Genomic DNA, 27,787 nt, shown 5'->3' on the forward strand with positions numbered 1-27,787 from the left:
GGAGGGCTTTGGATTAGCTTTAGCAAATTTGGGACATTTAAGGTGCACTGAAATCTCTACACATGCGCTTTTTCACTTTCTGTATCCACCAGAAAAATGGCTGCCAATTTTGACAGCGATTCTAAATAGTAGTTGACGTGCATTTTATAATAATCACAAACATTATAGCCACAAAATTAATTTTTACAAGTTGTAGACATTGCCCGTTACACCAGACATTGGACTACACTGTCAAGAGCTTTGACATCTACAATGACGTCTACAAAGCAGGCTTATACTGGTAGAATGTTTCATACCATAATTACTGTGTGTTCAGAGCTCACGTGTGAAGTATGGATACTGCTGCTTCAGCAAGAACCGAGGATGAGCACCCTTCCTGGTTCTGAAAAAAAATAACAGAGGAAATGCCTTAAGCAGGATTCTGAAACGGGGTTGAATGAAACAAGAATGAACAAGAAATTCTTTCAAAACATGTAAAGCAATGCAAACAAATATTTATTTCAACTTATTTCTACAAAAGACCACCTCATGAAGACTGGTGGTGGGGTATTGGCTCAAAAAAAAAGCAGAGAGCACTTATACAAATGCTACAGGGAGCCTTCGCAGCCAACAATTGTTTGAACACACCTAAACTAATCACTGTTCAACAAACTCATAAAAAATGTTTGAATGCATAAAAAACCAGCGGTAAACACAGGAAACAGTTAAAACAGAATGACGGCACAAGTTTGTCCCGTCCTTCTCTTCTGTGTCCTGGGTTTTCCTATGGTTTTTCATCCAGTCAAACATGTACCAGCTAGCCCAGTCCAACGCCTTGGTATCATAAAAATATGGATAGTCAATCCTTACACAAAGTTGAAAAAAAAAGAAAGTGTAAAGTAGGTGACAAAATTAAAACGACAGCAAATTGGTTGGCTTTTAATTTTAAATGATAATATAAAAAATAATGGCATGAATGAAAGTGAGCAGCACGCGAAGTACCTTGTTGCTAGCCCGACATTCCACTTTGAAGCAAAATGTCCGCTTTCAACACTACATAGGCTAAACATGCAATGAGGCATTCCTTTAGGCACACAAAATATACCATAATTGTTAAAAAAGCTACGAATTAGTTGAAAAAACCTGACCACGACAAATTGGAATTAGTGACTAGATACAGTTTCAGAAATACACAGCGACATCATATAAAAATATATGGTTCCCATACAAAGATTGATCATAACAAAAATTCAGGACATTTATCAGACTGGCATCAATGTGCAAAGCAGCTTAATGAAGGAAGACGGTCTTCACTAAAAACATGTTAATATTGGGAGCTCATGTGCTTCCCTGCAAGTTGGGTGTGTAAACCCACTGACATCTTAAAGGAGCACTGACACCAATTTTCGGCGTTAATATTATTGCACAGTTCGCTTCCTTCACTCAACATAATACCCTGGCTGAAATATGAGCGGCCTGCGACGCGAAGAACGTAGTTCAATTGGATCTCATTTATCGCGCCGACGGAGCAGCGCGCGGAGCGGCACTCAGCAAATGGACATCAGCGTGACGTCAATCCAAGAGCGGAAAAGAAGTGACGCGACAGCGCTCGTCAAAAACTCGTGACGTCCCTTCACGCGCGCGACCCCACGAGCGGCGAGCGGGCGCAACACCCTCTCAAGCGGGCGCCGGTGACGTCCGCACAAAGCGGTGACGTCTTTCCGGGAGTCTGTCATATGCGCCGTTCGGGATGAAAGCGCGGGAATTTGAAACAAACGATTTTCAGGCCGTTCAATGTAATTAACTATCGCGCGCTGAAGTATTTGAAGGGCTGTTTCGGGTTCGCCAGACCATTAAGCATCGATAAAAACAATAAAAGTGGAACATGAAATTTTCGTGTCAGTGCTCCTTTAACTAACCCGCCTGAATCATCACTTGATAGACATTGAGGAATTTTACGAATTGGTTTATTGTAGCCAGCTGTCTAGTTTATTCCCCTATTTTTCTTGGCATTTCGTGTCTAATTCTAAATTTGGTGACTAGATAGCTTTTACTAGGTCATGCACTGGTGACAACGAATATTTGATTTTACTTTAAAAAAATTTCAGTTTTGTTTTATTGCTCTCCAGCCAACGATCTGAAATATCAGAGGCGCTTAAAACATATGTTGGCATTTCCTTCCTGCAGTGTAGTACAACTAATCATGACTTTTACCATAATTTGTTCACAAATCGTAATATGTGGAAAGTATTCAGCTTAATGAAAATGTCATTTCAGAAGCATGCACAATCAACAAGGCCTCAATGACTCTCATGACGTGGTCCACTTGTTTCTGTCACAAATAACCTGAGTGCAGACACATTCCACCGAAGACGAAGGTAACATGCCCTCTTGGGTGATGAATATTTAAAAAGCCTTACGAGTAAATTTGCTGCTGAGCACGTGAAATTGTGGCATTAAAACAAAAGATCCCTCTGCAGCATCTTTCACTTGGAGGAGCGCTTGACCACAAACTTTGAGAAGCTGGAAAATGCTCCATGAACCGCTCCAGCCAGCAGAAACGATGCAGGACACAAGTTGGTAGGCGGACCGTTGGCATCCTGCGATTGTGAAGATATTTCTGTTTAGTAGATGCTCTTCTTTTTGTACCACTGTTTATTTCACCTTTAACAAGCAGCTGAACTCCTTAACGTTCGCATAATAAAATGCTGCAATGCGGAACAGTTAGCAGGGTTACCTCAATTTTGCTTTTCTACGAATTAACACAATGTAGGTAATCTGCACACAACTACAATCAAACTACAATTTTCACCTACTTCACTGCTAACATCAGCGTTTGACTGCTCAAGCACAAATACAGGTTAGACATGTGAGCAATCTGCTAAACGTATCCCCACAAACTGAACAATCAGGCATCAGAAATCGGCAAGGAAGGAGGTGTCACGTTTAAATGGCACTTTTTTCGTTCAAAACATAAACAACACCTGGAAGCTTGAAGCGTGAGAGGGGGTCTTTCACGCTGACAATGTCAGAACATAGCTTGCTAGTGGGCACCTGCACGATGTGCACAATGTGTTTCTTGAAAATGCGTGCGAAAGTTTGATTGATGTGTAGGACGAGAATTGCAGCACGTTTTGACACAGGCCTTGTGGACGCTTCTGCCTGCTAATGTCAATGTGGATTCTTGCTAGTCGCCCTCTTCGCTTCTTTCTGAATATAATGCTTTAGGCATTATATTCAGGACAACGACTGCATCAAAACGTGCAGCAATTACCTACGTCCCACACATCGGTGAAACTCTCGCACACATTTTCAAGACACGCAGTGCATACATTGTGCATGTGCCCACTAGCAAGCTGCGTTCTGACATTGTCAGCGTGAGAGACCCCCTCTCACGCTCCAAGCTTCCGGGTATTGTTTATTAGATTCCATGCGCTGAATGCAAATCAGTGTACATTGGCGAAACGGGCAATCTGCACAGAAGATTAATGCAGCACTGGAACGAAGTGAACAAGGGCCATGCAAAAACAAGTCCACTGGCACAGCACCGTGAGAGGACGGGACACGTGGTCGACTGGAACAAGACAAAATTACTGACAACTGAGTGCAATCTATCTTCTCGATTACTGCTCGAGTCCCTCATTGTTCAGACGACGCCCAACATTATCAACATAATGGATGGCAATCTGCACCATATCTATGCAAACTCATTGCGCCGCGTAATGCCCAATATATAGCTTCGTTTTCCACGACACATGCTCACCGTGAACAAGCAACAAACCGTTAAATGGCTTTCTTGACTTGGTCAGTGACCTACGTTTCATCACTGCAATAATGCTTTTACCTGCCTACACGGCATTCCGTCAAACACTGGACTACACCACATGAGCCATTGGCGTTCTTAACCTGCACCAGAGTATATAACCTTTCACTACTGCTATGAGATAGACCCATAAACGCACTTCAATATGGCCTTTATATTTAGCTCTTGGAAACATTATGCATAATTTTACCTTTAAGTTGCACCTGCTACAGCAGCTGGTACTATACCAAAAACATGAAAAAAAAAACGGTGGTTTAACACGCCAATGCTACACTTGGGATATGGGGAGCACTGTAGGGGAAGGCTTCGCATTAATTTTGACCATCTGGGTATTTTTGTGCGCATCGAAATCTCCAAACACGGGCTTCTTTACGTGTTGCCTCCATCTGAAAAGCGGCTACACCAAGCGGTATCTAACCGACATTCGCCTCCACAGCACACCACCCTAGCCACGGCAGTAGGTTAAACATATGAAATAAAGCGAGTTTTGGAGTGCAAATGAAAATATTAATCACACGTCTTATTTTCCCAATCGATGTACCTTTTGAAATCCACCATGCAATCCCCCCTCCCCTACCGGCCTACCAAAACACCTTTGTCTCAAGAGGTAATCAGGCTGTTGTTAATGAAGTAAGTATTTACAATCCGAGACTTGCCACCGTTAAAGTCATGCACTTTGTTTTAGAGATAAGCGACATTAGCCATTTGCAGCACCAGGAGTTAATTGTGTTAAGATCAGATTGAAAGCATTGACGGTAGTAGTTGAAAGAAATTGTGTGATAAATTACAACATCATCTGCAAATAGACCTACATGGGAGGATATGCAACATGGAAGATAGACCAAGCAACCTGCCTGGGGGGACAACAAAGTGGCACGAGCAAAAGAAGTATATAGTTATTAGAAGTAAACTGCATTTGAGAAGAATGAAAATCTTTTGCTCAAGTGAGGACATTAGGGTGAAGTTTGAGAAGTAGTCTTTGGTGTGCAATGCGATTGAATGCTTTAGAAAAATCGAGAAAAACTACCGCAGTTTGTAAGCCTGTGTCAATGGATCAATGTAGATCGTGAACAAATCCTGAAAGTTGTGTTTCTCAAGTAACCCTTGTGAAAACCGTGGTGATACTCGAATGTGATATTGTGATTTTATAAATAATTAGCGACCTGAGAGTGGATGAAATGTTTCCTGACCTTGCATATGGTGCTTGTTAGGGAAATTTAATGGTGAAGTACCGTCTCCTGATTTAAAGACTGGTGCTACCTCGACTATCTTCCAACCATTGAGATTAGTGCCTGTCATGAGAGACTGCGAAAAAAGCGCTGTCAGAATTCTACAGACTGCGGGATGTACTTTTCCGTATAGTATGATTATTACCAGTACGATCTGAAGTAGACCAGCTTGTATTGCAAGTTTAAAACCATATCGAAAGATCCTAAATGTTTGCTTGGCTTGATTACATACGAATACTTGCTTCAAAGTCAGTTCAATTTCTCTTCTTGCCCTTTAGTCGTCAGCCCCAGATTCTCTTCAATATCTCTGCTAAGCAATGACACGCTCCATACGCACAGCACTGCTTCATGAAAATGTTTCAAATAATCAGAGGCCACAGCACTGCTAACAGGTATACATCATGGCAAGTTCCACAACATGCAATAACTAACCTGAAAATACATAATCGGTGGGTGCACCGATATGGCAGCAGTGCCTGGACCGATGTGTCGAGCAAATGCGCTGACTTCTGAACGGGTGGTCCAAGCGGCCAGATGATGGATCAATGACCATTCCTGGCGGCAAAGCGTACGGAGCACCAACGAAAGGCCAGGCAGTACTTGGGTACAGCAGGTGCAGTGTCGGTTGGCCAAGGGAGGCCCTGGCAAAGCCTTTGAAACTGGACTGGAAGGCAGCTGACCCAGGACAGCCAGCAGCAGCACCTGCAGGTGCATAATCTGTGAGTGTGCTGACACTTGTTGAAATACAAGAAGAGCACACACAAAGCACGAATGCTTACATCAAGTAGATTTTTAATCGTTTAAAGACAGCAACCTCCAAGGCACTAATAAGAACATTCCCGGAACACCCCAAGTGAAATTTAGGTCAAAGTAAGAATGTATTTATTAGACCCGCAGGTACTGTGAGTGGGGTATGCATGATAAATGCAAAGCTAGCTGCTGAGCTAATTTGCATGGAACGCATGCTAGCAGCTCATCTGTATCCCTTGCTTTCAATCAGAACTGGTGTGTGATAGTTGAGGCTCCTCCATTTCAATGTCTGACTTGTATCTGCACGTTCAATTCTCCAATATAAATCGAGTTGAGTGAGTGCCTACAGCTTTCTTGTTAGTCTCTGTATGGCCTGCGGTTTTGCGAAAATGAGAACTTGCGAATTGGCTCAATTTTCTGCACTAATTTAAACAATACATATGCCTCTGATATCAAGCCCCAGACTTCCCGAGAGCTACTCTGACAGAATCGGCAGGCGCCTCGTAGGCGTTGTGAAATCTCCCCCACTACCCCGAGACTATGCTAACTCCCTGCGAGGCCACATGCGCGCATTTCACCTTCAATTTGCACGTATGTGAATTCTATACCTTTATGAACTCTCAGACGGGCGTCGTCATATTCGTGCCGGACTCGTGAAACTCGGCAACGTAAATTACCGCACTCGCTCGCTGGCGCGCGGCCCGAACTCTCTCACCGTTTCCGGCCCTTGCATACTATTTTCTCCACCTTGCACTTTGTAAATTCTCATGTTTAACTACACCTCGTGCGCCCTCATCTCTTGCCTGCTTTTCTTCCAGCACAACTCCGTCAGCACCCGGTCGACGCGTACGCTGACGGGGTGCGTTGGCGAGCGAGTACGGCAATTTCGCTGTTGTCGAGCTTCACGAGAACAGCACACATATCACGGCCCGAAGACCGCCTGGCGTACGGTCGCCGGTCTCGCGAGCGCAATAGCTGCGAAGCGCACTGCACGGAATTCGTGAAGGGAGGGGGGGGGGGGGAGAGAGACGCCAGCCATGGAATCACGTGTACGCGTTTTCACATGCACTTCCAGGGAACCTCCTGTTCATGTTATTTCTTGGTATACCGCGGGTATTCACGAGGGAGGACTAATCACAGCGTTGTGCCACTCACGCGAAATTGCGACTGCGATCTGCAACCGCAAAGGCACTGTTTGAGAGACACATAAACAAACGCCCCGGTGTTAAAGAGCCTTGCGTGATGTGAAATTATTAGCAGCCGTGTACCATAGCGCGAGCATCGTAGCCAAGGTCTAGCTTCAGCGTAAATTGATGCTGACTTCTGCGGAAACGGTGGACTGGGCGCCAAACAAGTATACTAATACCCCTGTCACACGGGCACTTTCAATCGCGATTGAAGTGAATCGCGATCGAGTTTTCGAGCGCGCTCGACGTACTGCCGCTGCTACACGGCCCGTTTCAATCGCGATTGAGAAGTTGCACGGGTTGCGCTCGTGTTCGCCAGATGGCGCTAACCATGTACTTGCGGCCGGCGTCTGGTAACTTCGCGCGGTCGTAGGTATACGTAACTATGTAAATATTACCTCACGCTTATTTGGGTCAAGTTATCTGACACAATTTGTGGCGTTAGTTGAAGTTGTCACATTCTGTGCCATTACTGAGCGGGGACGAGAGTATCGCCGCTTTCGTTCGATCGCGATTGGAAGCCTCGATCGCGCTTGAGAAACCAGGGGCGGTATTCCCGTGTTTTGTCCCTTTTGTGTCCCTTTCAAAAGTGCCCCTTTTGAGCGAGCCCTGATTGGCTAAAAGCGAATACCCGGATGTGACGCCATGCAAGCACGGCGGAGCTATGAGCCGTGGCTACTCGGAGCAGACGATTTGGAGCAGACGATTTTTTGTCGCCTTATTTTTGGTTCGCTCGCGGAACAATAAACACATAAAAGATACTCTGATACGGTTTCAGTTCTTTAAAATGCGTTTGCAAGAACAGTTACGGTATTTGAATCGAAGGCCCACTGCTTACCGGAAGTACGTCACGATGAAAGGGACGCAAAAGGCATAGAGTTTCTCATTAACTCACCTAGAGTGGAATCTGGCGCTAGTGTCAACGTGATTCGGCGGAGGCGCTCTACGCCTCCATGAGTGCCGCCATAGTGTGTAGTTCGGCCGGAAGTTCGGCGTGGCTTGGCCGGCAACGACTTTGTGGCTACGCAAATTGAGTTTTTGTTTAAAAAATTGCTGCCAAAAGTGCCGCTGTTAACAAATTTTATTTTGTATAAGACACCGTGTTAGAGGGCTTATGTTTCCAAACAAATTTGGGTGTTACAAAGAAAAAAAAAGCAGAAGTGCTGCCTTTGTCTCACGCCACCAGATACAGCGGGCCATCCCGGATTTATTTTTAAATTATTACATACTCCAAACTGGGTGAGCTTTTCTTTGATTTTTTTCTAATATTTTGCTGAAAAAAATGTTTAGATTGTCTGAAACTGTGCTCTTGCCTCCTCTCAATACAGTATTATTATCGTATGCTACGCGTTTCAGCAGGCGGTCGTGGGCAGAACAGATGCAACGTAGGGATACAGGAATGATGGAATCGCGTCGTATTTATTTGCTTTGTCCAAGCAGATTTAAATAAACTTAGAGCCGATGCCTATTACCGCAAGTAAGTCTTCAAGCACGCGCGATGAAATTGCATGAATGCGTTAAATGGCAAATAAATCCTGGCTTGTCGAGTAGCTATGTGTTGTCTCATTGCGCTTGGCCAAGGCAGTGAATGCTTCAAGGGGTAAGTAAACGCAGCGGCGGCGACGAGCGATGCGAAAATCGTAACTGAATGTGTGCAGAAAACGGATAGTGTGGGCTAACATAGCTTATTTAGTGGCTGTAGTGTGCGCGGCGGTGGCAAGCGGTATGAACAGGCCGCTGGGACGTTCGCTCGCTTTTTGCTGGCAAGAAGCAGCCCACAAGCGAGCGGCAGCGGCGATACAGTGAACTGTGGCGACGAGCGACGACGACAGAGGACATTGGCGGCAGTGTATTAATTTTTTTTCGCTTGTCGCTGTCACCCAGTACTCTCTGCTGTTGTACCTTTTGAGTTACGTTTTCGGCGTCGCTTGTCGCCGTCACTGCATGTGGTCACCCCTTCATCTTAAGAAACTCGCCGCTAACGCGAGCACATGCGTTAAGTGCTAATCACGCTGTTATATAGACATATCTGTGATAGCCATTGAATGCCAGAAATTGGCATCCCGAAAACGGAAACGCACACCGAAAACAGAACTAACAAGCACTTCAGAGCCGAGAAGCCTAATCCATAGTCCTTTGTACTAGCCACTGGCTGCCAATCCGATTCGCACACTACCCACAATTCCCATGTCGGCGTGCGATCGCAGCGACACTTTCCGCTCTAGGTAATATTGAGAAACTCTATGGCAAAAGGGACGTTTTCAAAAGGGACAGTTACGAGAATACCGCCCCAGGATTGAGTTCGAGCGGGATCGAGCTCGATCGCGATTGAAACTGCCGTGTAGCAGGTGCCCGATCCGGATTGAGCTCGATCCGGATCGACTCAATCGCGATTGAAAGTGCCCGTGTGACAGGGGTATAATACCCCTGTTACACGGGCAGTTTCAACTGCCGTCGAACCAACTGTCGTTGGGATGCTCAACTGCCGCTCAACTGAACAACAGTTGAACGTAGTTACACGGCACGTACGTCGTTCGGTTCCGTTGAGCGATTTGGTCACGTGATTAAAATAAGTGGAAAACATTTCGGCAGAAAATGAAATGTAAGTTAGTGCATTTTATATTTTTTAACATTTCCTGGGCTTTTTATAAACGAACTTTTAATTTTGCACAATTTTTGTTACGTTTCGCGCGGACAGTGGCTTGTTCCTACCCATCGCAATCCAAAGCCAGTCGTTTGGTTGGTGCTCGTTTGTTGGCGGTGTTGCTCAGTTCGGCTCAAGCCCTGCTTCTTTTTTGTGTTCGTGTAAAAGTTTTGGTGTAGCGTTGTTGTACGTGTAATAAGGCGTTCCTGTTCTTAGGGTGGTGTTCCTTTAGAAATCGTCTCTGTGTGTGAACGCGAGCCTCTGAAATGGCTCTAAGCAGGCCGACCCGCGGCCGCAGTCGTGAGGAAGAGTTCTTGTTGGTGCTTGCGCGTTACCAGACTTTATTGATGGAGAAAAAGGCCCAGCTGCACGTGTTGCAAATAAGGAAGTCGTCGTTGAAGAAACAGAGACTGGCAGCGGAAAGACGTTGTCGCGTTCTGGCCGCAGTAGCCCTGCAACTGTGTGCGCGTGAGACGCGAGTGTGGATGTTACCGAGGCCCCCGTCGTGGTATGCCACCACAGTGCCGACGTTGTCGGATGCCGACTTTAAGGCGAACTTTCGCGTCACGAGGCAAACATTCGCGTACATCGTAAGTTCGTGTTCTTCGCTTGTCCGGCAAGACACGAATATGCGTCGCTGCATTCCGCTGCACAAGCGTGTCGCTCTTTCGCTGTACCGTCTTGCTTCGTCGGCAGAAGAGCGGACCGTCGCACACCTTTTCAGCGTCAGCCGCTCTTCGGTGAACAATATCTACAGAGAGTTCTGCGACATTCTGGTGGATGTGTTGGAGCCACAAATTGTGTGCGTGCCGTCACTAAACGACGTGCAAGATCACGTGCGTCAGTTTGAGGCCAGCACGGGATTCCCTCAGGGATTTGGCGCTCTCGACGGCTGCCACATAAAGGTGTCCCCGCCAAAAGAGAATGCGCAGGACTACTATAATTACAAAGGGTGGTACAGCGTCATTCTCCTTGCGCTGGTTGACCACAATTATAAGTTCATGTTTATAAATGTGGGCTCCCCAGGCAGGAACCATGATTCGGCCGTGTACAAAAGCTCAGTGCTGGCTCGGGCTGTGAACACACAGCTTTTCTCGGAACCAGCGAAGCAGATAGAAGGGGAGCAGGTGGGCGCCATCATTTTATGCGACCAGGCCTTCCCCCTAACGTCTCATTTAATGAAGCCGTACCCCAACAGGAGCACGAGTGAGGAGACTGTGCGGCACTTCAACTACACTTTGTCGAAAGCAAGGCGTGTTGTGGAGAATGCCTTCGGTAGGCTGAAGGCCAGATTTCGAGTTCTGAAATCACTTGAGTGCGAAATCAGCAATGCCAATCGCATTATCCGTGCATGCTGTGTTCTGCATAACATTTGCGAGCACATGCGTGACCACTGCGACAAGCACTGGTGTGATGAAGCTGCCGCAAGTGAACTGCCACAGCCGGCTCGCATCAGCAGCGAAACCACCTCTTCTGGGGAACGTGTGCGCAATGCACTGGCCAAGCATATTTTCGCATCGAGGATGTGAACTTCACACGTTGCCAAGTTTTCACATGTCTGCAAGTTTTGGCGTGCTGCTGCTGTGAATAGGCGGCTGCAGGTTGTGTCGTGCAGTTTGTGTGCGTGCTAGCAAGTCGAAAAGTGTCGTGGTAGAATGTGTGCGTGATGCAATGGCTCAACACTGGTCGTGTTGACGCCATGAACTGAGAGTATCGCGCATTCTTTCGCTTAAGGACCCAGCCTGAGGTGTGACGGCAAAGATTTTTGTGTTAAGCGTTCCTCCTCCTTGTTCCTTTTTTCTTCTGTGGCCTGTGCTGCTGCTGTGAATAGGCGGCTGCAGGTTGTGTCGTGCAGTTTGTGTGCGTGCTAGCAAGTCGAAAAGTGTCGTGGTAGAATGTGTGCGTGATGCAATGGCTCAACACTGGTCGTGTTGACGCCATGAACTGAGAGTATCGCGCATTCTTTCGCTTAAGGACCCAGCCTGAGGTGTGACGGCAAAGATTTTTGTGTTAAGCGTTCCTCCTCCTCGTTCCTTTTTTCTTCTGTGGCCTATGCTGCTGCTGTGAATAGGCAGCTGCAGGTTGTGTCGTGCAGTTTGTGCGCGTGCTAGCAAGTCGAAAAGTGTCGTGGTAGAATGTGTGCGTGATGCAATGGCTCAACACTGGTCGTGTTGACGCCATGAACTGAGAGTATCGCGCATTCTTTCGCTTAAGGACCCAGCCTGAGGTGTGGCGGCAAAGATTTTTGTGTTAAGCGTTCCTCCTCCTCGTTCCTTTTTTCTTCTGTGGCCTGTGCTGCTGCTGTGAATAGGCGGCTGCAGGTTGTGTCGTGCAGTTTGTGCGCGTGCTAGCAAGTCGAAAAGTGTCGTGGTAGAATGTGTGCGTGATGCAATGGCTCAACACTGGTCGTGTTGACGCCATGAACTGAGAGTATCGCGCATTCTTTCGCTTAAGGACCCAGCCTGAGGTGTGACGGCAAAGATTTTTGTGTTAAGCGTTCCTCCTCCTCGTTCCTTTTTTCTTCTGTGGCCTGTGCTGCTGCTGTGAATAGGCGGCTGCAGGTTGTGTCGTGCAGTTTGTGTGCGTGCTAGCAAGTCGAAAAGTGTCGTGGTAGAATGTGTGCGTGATGCAATGGCTCAACACTGGTCGTGTTGACGCCATGAACTGAGAGTATCGCGCATTCTCTCGCTTAAGGACCCAGCCTGAGGTGTGACGGCAAAGATTTTTGTGTTAAGCGTTCCTCCTCCTCGTTCCCTTTTTCTTCTGTGGCCTGTGCTGCTGCTGTGAATAGGCGGCTGCAGGTTGTGTCGTGCAGTTTGTGTGCGTGCTAGCAAGTCGAAAAGTGTCGTGGTAGAATGTGTGCGTGATGCAATGGCTCAACACTGGTCGTGTTGACGCCATGAACTGAGAGTATCGCGCATTCTTTCGCTTAAGGACCCAGCCTGAGGTGTGACGGCAAAGATTTTTGTGTTAAGCGTTCCTCCTCCTCGTTCCTTTTTTCTTCTGTGGCCTATGCTGCTGCTGTGAATAGGCGGCTGCAGGTTGTGTCGTGCAGTTTGTGTGCGTGCTAGCAAGTCGAAAAGTGTCGTGGTAGAATGTGTGCGTGATGCTTCACAGCAACTCATGCATTAGCAAACACCTGGCCACGAGAAAGTTGCAAATTCCGCAAGTACACGTATCAGGTTAATCTTTATTGCCAAAATACTGTGCCATGATGCCATTCATCTCCCGTTGGAGATCGATGGACTGCTTCTGCAGGCGGAGTGCTTGTCTTGACATCTTTAGCTCTGCTTTACGCAGCTTTCCCGCGTGCTTAGACTCGTCCTCTAGAAGCTGGACAATGCGATCCAGGCCGGCGTTGTATGAGCGCTTCCGCCCGTTGGCTGGCCCTGGTGGGGGGCCTTGAGCACTTGCAGGTGCACTGCCTGATGCCACTGTTGCACTCTGAAATGCTGGGGGTGGTGTACTTTCTCCAGCACTCTGTGGCCCAGGACTGCCACCCTCGATCATACTGCTGCGGCTGCTGTGTGCCTCAGTGCCCACAGCAAGCACTTCCACATCTTCAGGTGCCTCCTCGACCACTTCGAGCTGAATAAAAAAGCAGCAGTACAGAACAACTCACTTTTTGCGTTTGCTCCTGTCTGCGGAAGCATTGCATGTAATCTTTTTTTCTCAACCTCAATAAACATAGTGATTGAAAGGGCCAATTAATTATGATGTGGTTTATTGGTAGTCAAGTACATACAAGTACTGTTAAGTATAAAATCTCTGCATGCCAAAAGCTTGTTCTCTAGATCATGCTGTTGCCCTTACTATATTTGTCATTGGGGCACTGGGCATATTTGCTTTGTCAAAGAATTTATTATGCTTTTAACTTGACATGTCTGCTACCTAGGAAGTTAAACACCAAGTCAAAGCTCACGTGCCAAGTTTTTGTAGCTGACTGAGCCATTCAAATGGAATATTTTTTACCTGCCAACTCTCCTCCACGAGGCTGGGGTCGTTCATTGGCAGGCGGCCCAAGAACTTCATCTGGTCGTAAAACGGGCATTCAGTAGCCGCCGACCCTGTGGGGGCCTTGCTGATAGCCCTGGAAGTGTGCAAATGCAAAACAGCACAACCACATGAGGCACAGTCAGCAGATTTTCATTCCAGTACAATTTTCATGCACTCGGGGAAGCAAAATTTGGAATGACTGCACAGCATGCAAAAAATGCAATGCAGCTGTTTTTACCTACGAAAACAATAGCGCATACTTGAATTAATAACATCGCCTAGTGCCCCTCAGTTATCAGGCTCGCAAATTAACAGACTTTAATCACGATTCAATACTACGTTCAGGGAAACTCTAGCTAGCGGAAATGAAAATGGGACATTTCACAAAGTCAACAATTATTAATTCCAGAAGTGTATATTTACGCCAACATTAGACGTCCTTTCGAATTGCAATACGCCAAACGTGCTTTCGCGGGCGACAACTGGCAGACGGAACACAAGCGCTAAAAGCTGGGTCGGCTGCGCGCGCGATTTGCAACCCCGTTAGCGTTTCGTTGACACCCCTGCACTACCGTCGATCGTAGCACTCCGCGTTAGTTGCAAAGATTTGCAGCTACTACGTGAATACTTACTTGAAGAGCTGTGTCAGGTTCTCCAACTTGTGGCGAAGCTGCTTCACCGTGACCTGCACGGCACCGTCGCCAGAGCCACTTGCAGCCTCGTTGAACTTTTCTGTCATGCTCCAATATATGGGCGCGTTGTGTTTCTGCGCACGCAAAGCGGGCAGGTGGTCTTCCCACAGGGAAATCAGCAGGCGCGTCATAGGAGTGCTCCACACAAAGCGTTTCTTGGGCGCCTGCTGGAGCGACGGCTGGGTCGACATGCTGGTGGTGGCCGCCATATTGCCAGTTGGCCAGAGGAACGGAGACCGGAGACCTCCGTTGAAGTCAATCGTCATCGATATTTCGACGGAGTTCGCGCTGCCGTCTAACTCCGCCCAACTGGCATTGACCTCAACGGAGATTGACTGAACGGCAGTTGAAACTGCCCGTGTAACAGGGGTATAACTCACGTAGGCTCTCAGAGCAAACGAGATGGGGGTCTAGCGAATTACTGACCCATAAACACCAGAACTCGTTCCAACCAAATACAGAATAATAAAAAATGCGTACTTACCCGAGCAAAAACGATGTTTCCAACGTAAAATTCTCCTTCACTGTCGTCTTCATCTCGCGGACACACGAACACGCTTTGTTCTGATGCAATGTCATCCACTTTTGACGCGCAGTATTTTATCCGGCGATGATCGTTCTTCCGGGGTCCCCATGTTCAACACACGCGTAGGTTAGAAGGGTAGACATCACCCATAAAGCTTCTATAACTATGATTTAAGCTTGAAATAGATAAAACAGATTAAATCACGCCACCAACCACTCGGCACAAAATGCCATGAAAAAACACACACAAAAGTGAGAGATAGTTGCCAGACTTCAAATGCAGCACCTCTATGTTTGACGAAAATTGTGTTACTACTGTAATGTTGGTAATTATCTTTCTGCTTTCAAAGTCTGAAATGTGTTTATAACTTAAATTTAAGGTTTTGAAACACAAAAAGTGAATACACATAGAGTAATTGACATATATACTGATATTGTAAAGAGGTTTGACGTTTGTTTTGGTTTTGTTTTCATGGCGGGCTTCTCAAGAGAGAACGTGCGAGAAAACGAGCTACTTTGGGTTTAGGAAGAGGGCGGTAAATGTCGGCGTGATAGAAAGCAAGGCACAGGTGCTTACCCTGGTCGTTAAAAAAGGAGCCAATGAAACCCTCACGTAAAAAAAAAAAAAAAAAAAAAAAAACACGTTCGACGAGGAATCGAACCATTGACCTACAAAACAGTAAACGGACGCGTAAACAAACAGCTATGTCGGCGGGCGGTGCTCGAGGCGCCTAAAACAACTCTATACTTACGTAAGTTGTCAACGAATATTGTTGCTTGTGTCTAGTCATCGCCTCCTTTAACGATGGTCTAGTTTATGCTGCATTTTTGAAATTCTGGCTGTCCTAACGCTTGTTTCTCACGCACCGGTCTTGCAGACGAGGCCGCATTGCTAGCGCTGCAAGCGATTGAGCCAAAGCTCCATTATTTGACTCAAGAAAAGCTATCGCAGTCAACCCGACTTGTTCTGCGCAAGCCACGGCAGCCACGAAATAAATGGAATGTGCCGTTAGAATTATGGCGTTGATAACGCTTGTTTGACCGGCACCGTCTTGCAGACAAGCAACGTCGCTCTAATACTACAAGCAATGTCACTCCTGGCATGTCAGGCGCATCAAACCCATCGTGTAAAACGACTGCTAACAGTGCGAAAACCTCGGAGTTTGTAACAAGTGGGGATTTGCGGTGGCGGCGGCGTAATAGGTACAGCAAGCAGGTAGGCAGAACAGCAGCGTAGGGTTACAACCTTTCCCCGAAAAAAAAAACGGGCCTTCCGGGGGGGGGGGGGTGGAGGGGGGATTGTGTTGAAAAAAGACGCCATGTTTTTTAACATGCAGTGCCATTTATTGTAGTGTTTTCTTAGAGAGAAATCAACATAACGTTTGTACTGAAAGTGATTGAGAGCTTGGTTAATCGCTCTGCATGTGCTTCACTGAAAAGTAACCGCAATATTTCTGACCGCGGCGGTAGAATTTCGTTATTTTGTTCTTCCCTTAGGTCCCCCTCCATCTGAGGCAGCGCGCTCGCCCGCGTATTTTCTCTGCTCGCGTGTCTTTGCGCAGCTTGTCGACATAGGCGTGCGCAGAGTTCTCAATTTGGGGGGGCAAAGTCTTACCGCTGCGCCCCCCCCCCCCCCGAGCAACTCCCGACCTCTTCTCACTGAAGGCCTTGCGGTGCGAACGCAGTGCCAAGAGGGATGGTTATAAAATTTTTATTTCAATGTGATGGAATTGCAACACACACAAAATATTTCTGAGCAGAAATTTTACTTTCATGTGTTACATCGGCAAGGCATGGGGCAAATTTGGCGCTCCCTTCAGATGATTAGGGGGGGCGGCGGCCCCCCCTGCCCCCCCTGTGCGCACGCCTATGCTTGTCGACACGTATTTATCGTCTTAGTTGTTGAATTGACGCTTATAAAACGCCAAAACGGGCATAATCACGGTACAAAAGCCAAAAAACCGGCTGATGACGGCTGGTTTTAGATATGGACCGGCAACCGGCCCGCTGTTTAAAAAACCGGTCGGGCCGGTCCAAAACCAGGAAGGTGGCAACCCTACGGCAGCGACGAGCGAAAATGATTTTACACGACCGCCCCCGTCGGCCTGCGCAAAAAAGGAAGATAGAACCCCTGCATACACGCCCTCGAAGAAAGCTGTACAGCCGATTCAGTTTGTTGTGGACGAAGAGCAACCGAGGCTGCAGCCACAAACGATTGCGCTTGCTGTGGTATGAGCCAAAGCATATCTTCACATAGTTATGTTATCGTCCGTCTGACTGTTACTTACTGAAGGGAAAATTCAGAACACAAACGTTGACGTCTAGCGTCTATGCCAGACATAGACGCTGCTGTTTAGGCCCTAAAAACCACCTTCAGGGCGTCTGTCGGTTCTGTCTGATGGCGCGCTCGCGCCGCTGATTACGAACGAGGCGTCTGTTGGCGTTGACTTATCGTGTTGGCGAGCCGGTAAACGCCATCACGGTTAAACTCCCTGTTGGAAGACTACGCTGTTGGGACGATAGAGTGCCGACAGAGCTTCTTATTGGCCCCACAAACGCCATCAAGGTTAAACTCCCTGTTGGAAGACTAGGCTATTGGAACGATAGAGTGCCGACAGAACTTCGTATTGGCCCCACAGGCGTGCTGTGAGCCCAACAAGAAAGTCTTGTTGGAATTTTTGCCCGGGGCATAATAATACGGGAACAAATTCTTAGGTAAATTCGATTTCGTTGAGGACACCGATGCCTCGCGTAAAAGTTTTATTTATAGGACTACAAGAGGCATTTTGTAGCCTTTCCTTCCCGTGCACCCAGACATCGAAACGAACCTTGTGATACACTCGAAGCAGTAGATTAGTGCAGAGTGGAATTTAAACATTCAGCACGTTTTGTTCAATGTACGAACAGCAATTTTAGAGCCTTTCCCCTGGTCTATGTGGAGAGTTCATATTTATTCTCTCAACGGGCGGTGAAATAGTGCAATGTGCGGTTTAAACATTCAGCCTGTTTTTGTGCAATTTTGCATGCTTGCATTCTCACACCGTTCTTTTAGGCACCCTAACGATAAGGTGCCGTGGTAACACCCCAATCGAGAAGAAATACTTTTTAGCACCCCTTTAACGGTCGTAGCACCCTATGAAACTGTTGATTACACCCCTGAATTTTGGCACCCTCGAGGTGGGGTGCCCGAGCAATATTTGGGTGCTTGAAAGGTGCAAAAAGGGTGCAAAATGTTCAGTACACCCTCCTTGCACCTTAAAGGGTGTAAAAATGTTAAGATTTACACCCCTTAATATGTGGCACCCTCATGATTGGGTGCCGGAGCAATGTTTTAGTCCTTAAAAGGTGCAAAAAAGGTGCAAAATGTTGAGTGCACCCTTTTAGCACCTTTAAGGGTGTTAAAAAGTTTAGTGTGAGGGAGTGCGAGCACTGTTTATATTGCATATTTCAGGTCTGAGTGCTTGCAATTGTTAATCTGTCGTGCATTAGCCCTATGGCCGCAAGAAAAAAAGAAAACAAGAGAGAGAGAAACGACGGACAAAGAGGGAGCGAGAGAGACAGGCGTGGCCTCACAAACATCTCGAATGGAAAAAGGGGCACGCAGACGAGTCGGTGTTGATATTTTGAACTTCCTCGACTCGTAGTTACAATCTGGCGGCCTGGGCGCGGCCGTCGGCAACCAGACTGGTTCTTCTGGTTTGCGCGTTCCGGAGCCACAAGACTCGACGCGCGCTGCTGCTTCGTCGCCGCCGCCCCGAACGAGAGCTGGCTACCGGAGAGTGGCCGATGCGTCACAGGTTGGCAGGCGAAGTTAATTGCGGACTTCTTTGCTTGTTACATCATTTACTTTGACCATGTACACACTTCGACTAATGGAGAGAATGCATGGCGGAGGCAATGACTCAAAATTGAGTTTCATGCGTTCAAATTACACACCTGGGCTTCGCGGATGCAGCACGGTTGTCGCAACGAGTTCCAAAGTGTCCCTGACCATCACCCGCCCCCGTATTTTGCTTTAACAGGGTTGCAGCTAAACCTGAATATAATGAAGTTGACAAAAATTCGAAATTTTTCGTTGCATGCAGGTTTCGAGTTAAGCCTCGCGTGAATGAAGCAGAGACGATATCAAAATGACAGACATCACTCTCTTAATAAGAAAGGTCGTAAAAAGGTAGTAACGGCCGTGTTTACTAACTCCTTACGAACCTCACTACCCCGCCGTTTTGTACGTAAGCTCTGCCACTAACAACCGCATGAAATTAATATAGTGTAGGAAGAAGTGTGCACTAGATTAAGGTCGTGCTTATGACTAGGTTGTGCATTGCCAGTTAGTAAACGCATGTAGCTCAGAAGAGTGCTATCGCTAGGACTTTACTATGCTTACGGCCTGCTTCAGTTAGTAACCCTGGCTAGTGCTAAATTTACTACCTCCAGTTACTAAATACCTAGTGTATACTGGGACAAGTAACTTGTTAGTATTCCATTAGTGAATGCCCCCACCATTTTTTAAGAGTGCAGTTATGGTGAACTCACCCTTAAAGGATTCATTTCACAGGGAAAAAACTGCATGAGTTGCGCCTGCTGCTTTCCCACGAATTTAGTCACCACAAGGTACACCAAAGAAGCAAGGTCACTCACCCCCGTATTCACAAAGGTAACTTAAGTATCATTTATGACTTCTGACACTTTTCGGTGCCTTAAGCATTTCAAGGACCAGGTGTATGCTGAAAGGGCGCATTTTCGTGAACTTGATGCTTTTTGCCGCCCTCAGCAGTTGACAGGATTCTGGCTGGGATACTGTACCGGGCGGCGACGTTCTTCCTCCTCGCTGGTAGAGCCGGCATTTAAAAGACAAGACGTTTCATTTTCTGGCAGCATAACTCATCACCAACAAACCGACACTACAGCAGGAAGTAGAGAGAGAGAGAGAGAGAGAGAGAGAGAGAGAGAGAGAGAGAGAGAGAGAGAGAGAGAGAGAGAAATTTATTTGCCCTCTAGGCTAAGGCCGCCTCATTCCAGGGGGCCACTGGAATTCCTCGTTAGTTGGTCTTCGAGGGGTCTTGCCGGGAAGGCGGGGTGCGTATGGTCTTTTGGACAAAGCTTGCCAACAATAGCTGCTGCTCTAGCGTGGCCGCTTGAGTCGTAGACACGCGACTACACACTGACCGGCCGGCTTAGCACCTAAACCGACACCACACCCACTGGAAACGCACGGTAGCTTGCGGCGCGGGCGAACTTCGCTAAGTTAGTGCATTTATCCGCCCGATTTTTCAGAAAAAAGTGCAAAAAAACAACCGCTCATCAGCATAGCGAATTCGTTGCATCAAGGTTAACCGTCGCAACACCTTCGTTACACAGAGGTCGCAAACACATATGGGTTTCAATGGGACTGGCAATGGGAACGGAAAAACTTCGTTAAATCCAGGAATTCGTTACATAGAATTTCGCTACATCCAGGTTTAACTGTGCAATGTGTTTGAGTCTCCATTGCTGCGTTATCCGACGCGCTCTGAGACATCGCACGTTGCGCTGTTGCCAAATTGCATTAAATGAGGCTTGAGCTGTGCGTTGCCCGAAGAATGTTGATGTTACCGAAAGATAACTATCCTCATTTGCAAGAAGAGGTGACGACGCTAAATTCCAGTGCTGGCAGTAACGCGTTACGAATACGGCGTTGCCGGTTGTCACCACCAACGCACAATACCTTTTTTCGGCAATGGCGGGTCTATGTGCTGTGAACTGATCCGTCACTACCCCTCGCCTGGGTCGTAATTACGCTCCCTTCCTGGTACCACTCCTCTCTTTCGGCCCTGGCGGTGTTAACTGCACGCCATCACACAAAAGTTCCTCTAGCACAGAGAGAACGAAACCAAAACTGTTAGTTTTGGGCGAATTGTTCTTCATTGATGCCTATTGCGATAGATATCACTGTTGTTTCATATAAGTGCAGCTGCACGCTACAAAAAAGGAGACGCTATAGTGAAGGCTAAATTATGACATTGAGGTTGAAAAAAATGACGGTCCGAGTTTTATTCCCAAGCTTGTAAATCTATAAATACGTGCATTACGAAGCTCAATTTTTGTTTATAGGTTCATGTAGTCATAAAGGTTAGGAAAATATGCAAAAGTGATGTCTGTGCCCGACATAAAAATTTTATTTGGCAGATTTGATAATTGATTGATTGTGGGGGTTTAACGCGCCAACGCAACGCAGGCGGTGAGGCGCGCCGTAGTGGAGGGCTCCGGATTAATTTTGACCACCTGGGGATCTTTAACGTGCGCCGAAATCTCGTACACACGAGCGTTTTTGCTTTTCGCCTCAATCAGAAAAGCGGCCGCCGCGGCCGGGAATCGAACCCGCGACCTCGTGCTCAGCAGCGCAACGCCTTAGCCACTGAGCCACCGCGGCGGGTAGATTTGATAATTAATTGCCTCATTAATAAATCTGTTATTACTTGTACTTCGAGGTCTATTTGTTGTTTGGAGGCTTATGGGACCCTAAAAAAATTTAAGAAAACACACAGGAAACATTGTTTTGCTTGAAATAAAAAAAAAACCCGGGCTAAAAAGGTTAACGCTGGTGACTCGTCACCACTTTTTAGGGCTAGTGGGATTGTGATGCTCTACGTCCGTCTGCCACACATACCTGTTGACGTGAAGCGGGTCATAGTGTTGGGAGGGGGAGAGGATTCTTTAATTAGAACAAAAAAGTCAGTACCGCACAATGCTACTTCACATGGTTGGGGAATATGCGATGAGGGCAAAAAATAGTGATAATATCAGCAAAGGAAAAAAAAACACAGGACAAACACACGCATAGACACATACACTAAAAGGAGGGAGAGAGAGTTGCAGTCGCTAGCTGGCCTCTAGACCGTAGTCTTTCAGGAACCCCACAAAAACTTTGATACCGCTCACAACACTGTTGTTGTTGTTGCAAGGGCCAAAAAGTCTCATTCTGGGACGACAAGTCGCCATGTGCGGATCCGTTGCGGTGTGTGCATTGACATGCGCGAGCGAGCATATACATAAAAGCAAAATGCTTCTCGCAATTCAGGAGTTTGTGAGAGGGAACCCAGGCCCTTCTGCGTCCTAGGCAGATATCCTAACCACTTGAAGATGAATAAAAAAATCATCATGCTTTGAGTATTCTAGCGCGATTGGAAACAGCCTCACCAGAAAAACTGCGGACAGTTGCTTCTACGGACCTAACCCCACGCACGCCCAACGCGTGTCGAATCCGAGAATAACCTGAGACGCCTGAAAGGTCATCCGCAACCGGCCAATGCTCACCTCATATTTACATGCACAGATGATGTCCAGTCTCAGCACCTCTTTATCAGATTTTAAAGATACAATTTTAGGACGTACCGCATGATATACCGCCCTTGCAGAATGACCGAAATCGTACGTCTGCAGGCGTCGCTGTAGGTTGTGTGAGCACGGGGCGATAGTGTGTATATTTTGACCGTTTAAAAAGTGGTATCTTCTCTACCCGCGACCTTGAGTTGCTATTGACCCCTCCCAACAAAACTCCCTGTCTGTTTGTGTCCATATCAGTGAACTGGACACAGTTACAATAACCCTACGGTGGACGCACGGGGACACGGCGGCAGATAAAGACAAGGTTCGCCGATTGATTCATCTCCGTATGCTTCGTGCGTCCTCGCGGCTTTCGAGGCGGGCTAAATGATGCAACGATCTCCGCGATTGCAAGGCCGTGTAAGGACGTAATCTGTTTTACGTGACCTGTGATCGATCACAGCTCCGCTTCCTTTCGTAACAGCTCTCGCAGGGCTGCGGTCGCGGCTGCGGTGGATGCCTGTTCTTGGGCCGGCCTGCTTTATTGTCGGCAGCTTCGAGAGCTTCAAGGGCTCCACACCGCTGCGCTTCGCCCTGGCGGGCCACTGGCGCCATCTCTTGGGCGTTGGAGACTTCGCATGCACGGCGCACGCGAGAGCAAACGCGGCCGCGCGCCTTGTAATTGTATCAAGCGTGGTACTTCAGCCAAAGCCGTCAAAGCGTTTGCGGTTTAGAAATGGGAGAAACGGAATAACGGGGTGCTGTGCCGATAGTGAAGCAGTAGACGTTCGTGAAGGCGACTGCTATGGCCACAAGGGACATCCGCGTGCGGCGTGTTAGAAGATTGCCTGCAAGATCACACTCGCTGCGTGGGACACCGCAACGTTATCCAACTACCACCGGCACTTGCTCGACCCCTACCGCACTTCTAGAGGGGGTTCGCCTTCAAAGCACTCCTTAGGTATACTTGCTGCACAGGGACATTTTTGCTTCGTTTTGAAATGCATTCTCGTTGCTGTTATTACTGTCATTTATACTGTTTCTGTTTATTCTATAATTAAACATCATGGTGTCCCTGTCCTCCTTCCCCTTGTGTAGAAGCTCGCCGCCACAAATACATTTAATCGGCTGCGGCACGCTTGGTCAAGCAGGCGTGTCGCAAAGCCACTCGGGTTGTCTTGGTTGCGCCAACACCGACCGCGCTTTTCCTCGATGTTCGCTAGTAGACTAATCCGCAGATCGGCCTGACCGTTTTTACCCCGCGGCTTGCCTTAATCCACAATAACGATACGGACGAAAATGGAAGCGACGAGTCAAGGCTGTGTCGTTTACAGGCAGGATTTATTCAACAGGGTCATAATGCGTGCGCCGAGTGGCGACTAGGTTCTAGCGAGGTACTTCTGCTAAGCTTTACTCTCGAGGAGCTTAAGTTAAGGTACGAGCTTAAGTTAAGCCGTTCGCTTGCCGCGGACGTTCCAGGTAGTGGAGCTTTGATGGTTAAATGAGAATGTGGCTCCTGTTTTAAGGCAAACACTGGATCCCCTTTATAGCTTTCTCAGCAAGCATTGAGTTACTGAGTCCTTGCTTAGGGCATTAAAAATGAAGCCGGAACTGCCCTTTCATCTTTTCGTCAATTTCTTGTGCGCGTGTCGTGAATTGAAGCGTCAGAAATTACGAGTGGTCGTGTATTTTAGTAGTGATCGTAGCAGCTAGTACCCAGAACTTTCCAGCTTCACCTTCTCCATGCATTTGCAAACAAGAGAGTGTAAACTGGATGACTACAACCGCTGGGTGCAGGCGGACTGATATTCTAGGCCGCTAATGAACTTTCTGCACAATTCTTTCCTCTTTGTTTCCTGGTGTCAACTTCCTTTTCTTATGCCTCATGACTAAAGCACGGGCGAAAGAAAAAGTGGGCTCATGTTCTTTTCGCTGGCTTTTGAAAACTTACAACTAATCTGCTTTGCTGCATTTTGGAGACATATCGTAGTTCGAAAAAAGTGCCGTGGGCAGAGATACTAGTGTTCACGATACTTGTTGTTATACAATATAACAAGGAGCTGTAGCTGCACATGTAGTGACCATAATAATTTAGTGCCACAACACAGCTTTGCTTTTTTTTTTCTTTTTGTGCAATGCACCTTTAATATGACCGCCATTTGACGAACAGTGAACGTAGAAAAATCAATTTCAATTTCAATGGCGGCTTACACGTGTCAGTGGCGGCTTACAATTACATCTGGGCGACACGTATGGCGCGCCGCTGAGGGCAGATATCTATACGGGTCAGGTTAGACCGTCTGCACAACTGTGAATATAGTGACAACTTACACCGTGGAAAGTTTATTTTTGTTTCTGCAGTGCTTAAAAACAACCAAGGGTCGAATATCGACAGTGCTGTCGACAGTAGTACTAGTAGTAGTAGTAGTAGTAGTAGTAGTAGTAGTAGTAGTAGTAGAAGTAGCAATAGTAGTAGTAGTAGTAGTAGTAGTAGTAGTAGTAGAAGTAGCAATAATAGTAGTAGTAGTAGTAGTAGTAGTAGTAGTAGTAGTAGTAGTAGTAGTAGTAGAAGTAGTAATAGTAGTAGAAGTAGTAATAGTAGTAGTAGTAGTAGTAGTAGTAGTAGTAGTAGTAGTAGTATGTGTTAGTAGTAGTGCTAATAAAATATAGAAGCCTTGCATAACTTCCGGCAATTGCTCCGCCTAATCGTCCCCAATACTGATATATAATATTGGGGATGATTCATGCTCGTGGGTTTCATGCTCGTGAGGCGATATATCTGACCAGCTAACTTCTGGATGCAGAACAAAACCACCCATACACGGCTATGTTGTAGGCTATAGTGGCACCGCTGAGGAAAGCCAAAGAGGGCGATACGCTTCCGAGGGCCCGGACTGACAACGTTGGGACTGCTGTTTAGATAAGATAGTGAGGTGTCGACGACGGAAACGAACTCCAGTGGACGTTATCTTGGCGTATGTGGCTATGAGCTATACGTGAAATATGTGTACGCGTCGTGTGCAATCTTCACCAGCCTTAAGAGCTCTCCGCGACTCGTGCTTCTAGCGGTACACGAGTCGAGTTGAGAATCACCGACGATTCGTAAGCAGACACGCGGCTGAGAGGACGACAACGATGCGTGCCTTCCAAGTAGCATGTCCATTATGTTGTGTTAGCAAACCCGAACAGTCGATGCCCCGCGCTGGCAATTTTCCAGGCCGCCGAAGTTTTCCGCCAGAGCCTCGTTAGCGCAACTTCGACATGATGCAATTCTGTCGCTGCTGCACAAAGCGTCATTTCTGAAGTCGCTAGCCTGTGGTGCGCGGAGGCCCACGTAATCGCTTTTATCAAAATCATTTGAGTGCGCAACACGTGGTCGCAGCCTGCGCTGCTGGTCACCTTGGCTGAGGGGAAAAATGGCGCCGGTAAGTTCTATTTTCGTCTACACGACAGCGGTAGGCGAATCGGGACTGCATTCTTCGATGGAAGCCTGAAAAGCCTGTTCAACACATGCCTGTGTAAAGGAAAAAGAAATGATGAAATAATAAAGTTTTGGGTGATCTTTACGCCCAATGCCGTGGTTTCTGACCTGGAAGCGACATTGGTCCTGCGACGGATTTGTGTTTACCAACGAAATTCTTTTCACCTGCCCCTCCCACTCGTAACAATTGCACTGCCCTTACGCCCCTCTCTATTCTGTCCTCCTTTCCCTTTACGCCGAGGTGCCAGAGACAACAGGGACTACGACAGCTGATTGTTGGGAAGTACTGGGACTCTTCGATTTACAGTCTCGGACTCACCGCGGAGTCCCCGAGAAGCAGTCCAGCGTTCGATTTTCCCATGTATCCCCATGACTTCGGGTATCCTCGGACTACCCGCGGACTACCCGCGGTGAGTCAGAGACTGTAAATCGAAGAGCCCCACTGTTAACGGAGTAGAAACTATAAGGTTGATTCTCCTCTCTAAAGAAAGGTGTTGACTCTAAACAATCTCTTCTAAGCGATATTTGCAAGCGTATGCGAGGAAGCGGGATGCATGAACAGTTCACTATGTTCTTTGACCATTCCCTTATTGCTCTGCCGGAAGAAGTTTGACACATAGCGGCTTCGTTATACAGACAAAGTTTTAGGCAAATTCGAGGCATACGATGCGTTATGTGATAAAATGGAATAAATATTATATGACGTCAAAACCAATAACAAATAACGAGTTTGAATGTAGCACTATTTTCATTTAGATTTATTATTTGAACCTCAATTGTCGACCGGATGTGGTTGACCGGATCTATGCGATGTAAACCACCCAAACGTAGTGGTTAGGGTCATTGACGCCCAGAACACATGACATCGCATTTGTATTTATTTTTTATGGCAGTTTCATCTCGCGTTTTCATAACTCCGCTTTTAATTGGGTTTTATTGGTTTTCGCAAAAGCAATCTCAATGTGTTTCTCTAATTAAAAGAACGGCTGCTTTCTCGGTTCTCTACTCACGTTTTGCCTCAAAGCATGTTTAAGGTTTCCTTGGGGCTTAAACAATGACGACGAGTCTAAGTCCCGCCACTAGCTACGAAACCCTTGCGGGGCTCTCAAAAATGTTCTCCGCGTATAAAAACATACATGCCTCCTTCGACAAGTCTTGTCTGTGTTACAATGATTGCCAGGTTCCAAAGACCTACTGGAAATTGTTAGCTCGGTTGTTTGGACACAAATACGACGCACGCACAAAGTCGCGCGACGCATTTGTACTGTTTTTACTGTGCGTTGGTGCCCAGATAATCTGGAAAAGGCACGGCTTTGCGGCGCTCAGAGCGCGGCCGCAAAAGTGCATCTTTCCAATGCTTCAAAAAATGCGCTCGCGTCTTTTCGATCACCTGGAGGCTGAGCTCCCCGCGCTGGGGGAATAGTAGTTCCTTCAGCGGTGGTCCACTCGGTTTATCCGTGTGGTAAACAAACAAAACAAACAAAAAGTGTCTATGCTACCCTATTGATTGTTGTATTGATCGTGACGTGTTGTCGTGAACTGTCGAGGATGTGATCTACAGTGATCTTTCAGAGTAATTGTGCTTCTACTAGTAGTGTGTGTACTAGTGAACTGTGGAGAACTGTGGAGTGAACTGCATGTGCAGTGAGTGGTGTAGTGAGTGAAGTGATACATGCAGTGTGTATGGCTTAGGCGACCCGTGTAGTATTTAGCATAGCGGGTCTTTGTATCGGCTAATAAATTTTCTTGAAGGCTTCTAAAATTGGCTAGACAGGCGAGCACACCTTAAAAATTGGGAGAGGGCTGAGCGTGCCCTTCGTGACGACAACGAAGGGCAGATTTTTGCTTCTTTGATGTGGTTTAGTGTTTCCCTGACATTGGAACGAAGTGGTTGCTGGGACGTTTACCTTGAACAGATAGACATCACGTGCACTCAATAGTCTTTTCAACCTTACAGCCCTCACAAAAGGCGCTGCCCACCGCTCCAGTGAGAAGCATAGAGTTATGGTAGACGTTTGTAAACGCGCTACTCCCAGCCAGAGGCGACGGAAAAAGTCTTCATATTTTGGTAGTCGGGATAAAGTTCATTCTGGCTCGTGGAATGGATATAATCGAGGCGTACAAAGCGCACACACATCCTTGTTGCACTCGGAAAAAGTTATCTCACGTATTATATGCG

General features: G+C 47.1%; 1 protein-coding gene and 1 long non-coding RNA gene across 2 annotated transcripts; both read right to left on the minus strand.

The window, feature by feature from the left end:
• Positions 1-474: 474 nt before the first annotated feature.
• LOC144172334 (uncharacterized) lies at positions 475-15,061 on the minus strand. Its single transcript, XR_013322999.1, has 3 exons — positions 14,785-15,061; positions 5,464-5,733; positions 475-2,579 (listed from the first exon to the last, which is right to left on the minus strand). It is a non-coding gene; the product is annotated as an uncharacterized LOC144172334 (long non-coding RNA).
• On the minus strand, positions 12,668-14,509 carry LOC144172270 (uncharacterized). Its single transcript, XM_077701024.1, has 3 exons — positions 14,241-14,509; positions 13,585-13,702; positions 12,668-13,200 (listed from the first exon to the last, which is right to left on the minus strand). Exons 1-3 carry the CDS (start codon positions 14,507-14,509, stop codon positions 12,796-12,798), a joined length of 792 nt encoding a protein of 263 aa, XP_077557150.1. The 3' UTR covers positions 12,668-12,795.
• Positions 15,062-27,787: the final 12,726 nt, after the last annotated feature.

This window comes from Haemaphysalis longicornis, unplaced genomic scaffold (assembly GCF_048455015.1).
Source record: "Haemaphysalis longicornis isolate Haplotype H1 unplaced genomic scaffold, Haemaphysalis longicornis Haplotype H1 scaffold_20, whole genome shotgun sequence".
In the NCBI taxonomy this organism is placed as follows: Eukaryota; Metazoa; Arthropoda; class Arachnida; order Ixodida; family Ixodidae; genus Haemaphysalis; species Haemaphysalis longicornis.